The sequence below is a fragment of the Carlito syrichta genome, unplaced genomic scaffold, assembly GCF_000164805.1.
Source record: "Carlito syrichta isolate Samal-C Ts95f unplaced genomic scaffold, Tarsius_syrichta-2.0.1 Scaffold314290, whole genome shotgun sequence".
Taxonomy (NCBI): Eukaryota; Metazoa; Chordata; class Mammalia; order Primates; family Tarsiidae; genus Carlito; species Carlito syrichta.
Genome location: NW_007258386.1, coordinates 273796 through 278897, shown reverse-complemented (window position 1 = coordinate 278897; position 5102 = coordinate 273796). Strand labels below are relative to the sequence as shown.

Genomic DNA, 5102 nt, shown 5'->3' with positions numbered 1-5102 from the left:
TGAGTAGCCGGAATTACAGGCATGCGCTACCACACCCGGCTGATTTTTTGATTTATTGTAGAGATGAGGTCTCGCTGCCCAGACAGGTCTCGAACCCACGGGCTCAGGCAATCCACTCACCTCAGCCTCCCAAAGGCGCGGGATTACAGGCTGAGCCACGGAGCCCGGCTTAGATTTCACATTCTTTCTGATTGTCACAAAAGCGAATGCAGTTGAAGACTGCATTCAATAAAAATAAGTTGTCCAGAACAAGAGAAGTGTTTCCTTTGCATGATAAAACCAGAACATGGTGATAAACTCTGCTGCATCTGCCCCGGAGCAGGGAGGGCCTTCCAGAATGGTATTACTTTCACCTTAAGGGACCTGTTTATTTCACATTGGAGCTTTAGGCTTCAATTGGGTTCTCTTTCAGGGGTGTATATGTGTGTCTAAACACTTATCCTGATCTGAATATCACATGTTCTCACTCATATAATGGACCTTGAACATCCAATGTAATACTATAAGAAGATGACTGATGGTACTGGGAAACTATGGGGGGGAAGGGGGATGGGATTAACAGTAGCAAATATCTGTCTGGGGATGGGGAAACACCTCTTATCAACAGGGTGTCTGAATGAAACGTAATTGTACACCTAACCCTTAACTGTACCCCACAAAACCATAATAAAAAATATTGATTAATAAAAAATTAATTAATTAATTAATTAAAAAATAAACTAAACACTTATCCTTTTTGGTTCTTGTAATTACCATCTATGTTTTAATATGATAGATGAAGCTCAGAAAATAAATAGGATAATGGAGCATAGCTCGTTTCTTGACAAGGAAAGTTGGGCTGATCACAGCTGGCCCTCCATCCTCTTGATAGTAGATTCCTCCTTTAATGTTAGCCCCCATAGAAAGGCTAGTTTGTTTTTAAAAACAACAAACCACTGAACTGGGTAATGCAGAGACCAAAATTTCCCTGCAGCAACACAGAAAAATCTCCTTCCAGTAACCGTTCAGCTTCTTTTTAAAGCAGATCTTGACCTAAATTCCAGAGTTCTTACATAACTTCAGGACCTCAGCCAAACTGTTAAGAGCAGTAGTTACTCAACAAGAACATAGGTAAGCGGTCTTTTTTTGTCTACCTCTTAAGTCTAACCTCAGTAAATTATTATAGAGTCCTAAATTTCCTAGAAAGAATGTTAAAAGAAAGCTAAACCAAGGATCTGTAGTCAGTATCTTTAGGTCCCCCCATCCCTTTTTTTAAAAATAATTTTACCTCGTACTTAAACATTCATCTGATTCGTCTTCTGCAGAACTGGGCTTCCAGAGTATTCTCTTGCTATTTACATCTTACTACTCCCCCTCATCATATAAATAAGAAGTTGAACCGGGCCAGGCTTTACCCTCTTCAGATCACCCTCCCTAGAAAATAAAGAGCCCACACCAGACTATTAGGACCATGGTAGAACCCTATCTCACTCCTTCCTGGTAACCCTCAACCTTTCACAAAATAGTTTGTTTCAGATCTCCTTCTCCCTAAGGAGACTCTACAAGACCCAAAACCCAGAACATAAACTTAAATATTGATTCTCTTATTTCTTCTCCTCCTCACCTACTCAAACCTCTTCTTTTCATAGTGTGTCCATGGCCTGTCTTCCCACATTCCATCCTTCCATGGAAATTCAATAGTTGCTAATCCTGATAACCAGATACTTCTCACTCACTTCCACAGGGACTTCTCCCAGGCAGCCCTCTGCTATAAACCTAGGTTTATTCTGATGCTTATTCCATCTGTTTTTTGCTAATGATAGTATATAGTATTTATCCACAGAACTAGCTATTCCCAAAAACTAAAATGTTAAGTTTCCCTAACCTATTAAATGCCTCAGAATAGTGCTCAACAGAAGTGAGATATATATATAAAACTAAAATTTTTCTAATAGCCACATTTAAAAAATTGAGAAACAGGTGAAATTATCATTATTTAATCATGTATATATATAATACTGTTTCCACATGTAATCAATAGGAAAAAAAAATTTTTTTTATACTAAGTCTTCCAAATTTAGTGTGTGTTTTACACAATAGCACATCTCATTTCCTATTAGCCACACTCCAAGAGCTCAGTAACTGTGTGTGGCTCATGACTGCTGAATTGGACAGCACAGCACTAGAAAATAATTCCCAGTAACTCAGATTTTGCTATGAAAATGGTGGGATGGGGACATTATTGAAAAGAAACAAGTCTGTTAACCCTGCTTATGCTTATGATCTCTTTTTTTTTTTTCTGAGTTGGAGTCTCACTCTGTCGCCCAGACTGGAGTGCAGTGTCCGCTCCCGGCCACCGCAGCCTCGACCTGCTGGGCTCCGGCGATCCTTCCGCCTCAGCCTGCCGAGTAGCCGGAATTACAGGCGTGCACTACCACGCCCAGCTGATTTTTTGATTTATTGTAGAGATGAGGTCTCACTGCCCGGGCGGGTCTCGAACCCGCGGGCTCAGGCAATCCACTCACCTCAGCCTCCCAAAGGTGCGGGATTACAGGCTGAGCCACTGAGCCCGGCTATGCTTATGATCTTTATACTACTTTTAAAGATGTGGTTTTTCATTTTCCTTTGTATTTAAGTTGATTTTCTTTATCAGCCCTGAATTAAATTAATTTAGGGAGAGCTCCATTCTCTGAACTACTATCAGGCATATGGTTTCTGAATTTTCTGTACATATAGTAATTTATTTCTCTTTATTCTAATTTGAGTCCCAAAAAGATTATCTTGAATATTGAAATGCTGATATTCTTCAAACTAAGATTCATGCAAAAATTTTTTTAGGCAACTAAGATATTCTGTGAATGTGTCACCCGGTATAATTTTGGGTACTTGAAAACTGAGATTTGCAATAGCAGTGCCAAAGTTCCACATAGAGAAAAGCGTATCTGCAGCTAAGGCCTCATCAACTCATGCAGTGTATTTAACTCTGGTGTTATGTTCTAAAATAGTAACCAAAAGGATGTGTCTGGAAGAGAGCACCTGGAAAATTGAGTTGACTAAAATGTTAACACCTGAGGAACTATTAAAAGGATAGATGAGACTTGTTTTACCTGGAGAAAACGTGTGGTAGTCATGAAAAGTATTTTTAAATATCTGAAGACCTGCCAGATTGAGAGGGGTTTACTCTAGTGGATACAGAGAGCAGTAGTTCCACTGGGTGGAAGGTTACAAGGAGAAGCAGATCTTAAATGCAACTTGGTGAAGACTTTGGCCATGGTAGCATGTATCAAAGTGAAAGTATGAGGAGGGACCCCAAAAACTGGTATTGTGTGTGTGTGTGTGTGTGTGTGTGTGTGTGTGTACACTCAGAATTTGACTATTTGATCAAATAGTCAACCAAAATTTTTATCTGGAAGTTTTGAGAAGATTGTGTCACAATTTGTGGAATTAATGTCCTAACTTGTGGCAAAGAAGTGACTGGTTCTTCTAACATGACAGTATACCTTCCCACACTGCACTGAGTTTTCAGCTGACCAAAACCAGCATGACCTTTGTGCCCCATCCTCCCTATTCACCAAATCTAGCCCCGAATGACTTTCTTGTTTCCCTGGATGAAAAAAGTCCTCAAAGGGAAATGTGTTGCCGATGTGGAAGCAGTAAAACAAAAAATGGCAGAAGCATTAAAAGGCATCAAAATCGATGAGTTCAAAAACTGTTTTGAGTAGTGGAAAAAGCATCTCTGTGGTTGTATTACATCAAACAGAGAGTACTTTGAAGGTGACTGAATTTTAAACATGTGAGAATAAATACACAGTATTTTATAAATAAATTCTGGGGGTTATGGGGTCCCTCTCATATGCTACTCAAGAAATAACACCTTTTCATGTAACAGAAAAGAAGCCCCAAAATAACAATGCCTTTATTCTTACAGTAGGTGAAGTGACTATGTCTCTGCGATGGGGTAAAGGGAATGCAGGTATCAGGATGTCCTTTGTGTCATCCAATCCTGAGAGCTTCTCCTGGCATCATTTCTGTTCCCCTTCCTTTTCTTACAGCTAGAACAACAGCGGCAGCAGTTGCTTACTGAACGCCAGAACTTCCACATGGAACAATTAAAATATGCTGAATTACGAGCCCGACAGCAAATGGAACAGCAGCAACATGGCCAGAACCCTCAACAGGCACACCAGCACTCAGGAGGACCTAATCTGGCCCCACTTGGAGCAGCAGGGCACCCTGGCATGATGCCTCATCAGCAGCCGCCCCCCTACCCTCTGATGCACCACCAGATGCCACCACCTCATCCACCGCAGCCAGGTAAGAGGAAGGCCCTGCTCATGGAAGAACTTGTGGTCATCCCTATGACACAGAGCATCAAAGAAGCCAGCTACACTGGTGGTGTTCTCTGATGAGGACTGCTGAAAATTTCCATTGTCATCTAGGAAATTGTGTCAAGTGTGGTCTGGTGTTATCACCACATAAAGCCTGCCATGTTCTCTATACAGAGTACTCTTGGTATGATGATTTTCCTTGCAAAGGTCATCCTCTGAATGAGCAATAAACATCTGAGTTTCTTTTAAAAAAAAATTAAACATTTTCAAAGATAAACACACAAAGATTACTGTGGTGAACTCTCATGACCCAGTTTCAGCAGCCATCATCTTTTTGCCATTTTTAACTTTTTGTTATAGAAATCTTCAACTATAGACAAAAATAGAGAAGTATAATAATCCCCCATGTATCTGTAGCACAACTTCAAAGTTATCAACATTGTTGACAATTTTATCTATTCCTCCTCACTTTGGGGAGATAGACTTTAAAATATATCTCTAACCAAGGGGAGTGTTTGTGTTTTGGTTTGTTTGTTTTCCTCTTTTTTTTTTTTTGAGTTGGAGTCTCACTCTGTCGCCCAGACTGGAGTGCAATGGCTGCTCCCGGCCACCGCAGCCTTGCCTGCTGGGCTCCGGCGATCCTTCCGCCTCAGCCTTCCGAGTAGCCGGAATTACAGGTGTGCACCGAGCCCAGCTGGTTTGTTTGTTTTAAAAGACAAGGTCTCAGCCGGGCTCGGTGGCTCAGCCTGTAATCCCGCGCCTTTGGGAGGCTGAGGTGAGTGGATTGCCTGAGCC

General features: G+C 41.1%; 1 protein-coding gene across 2 annotated transcripts in view; it reads left to right on the top strand.

Moving 5' to 3' along the window:
* SMARCC1 (SWI/SNF related, matrix associated, actin dependent regulator of chromatin subfamily c member 1) overlaps positions 1-5102 on the top strand; it is a 212187-nt gene that overhangs the window by 183456 nt on the left and 23629 nt on the right. For both annotated transcript variants that reach the window (XM_008071323.1, XM_008071322.1), the window contains exon 26: positions 4032-4293. In XM_008071323.1, the coding sequence (XP_008069514.1) occupies positions 4032-4293 (262 nt within the window). The remainder of the gene's footprint in view (positions 1-4031; positions 4294-5102) is intronic.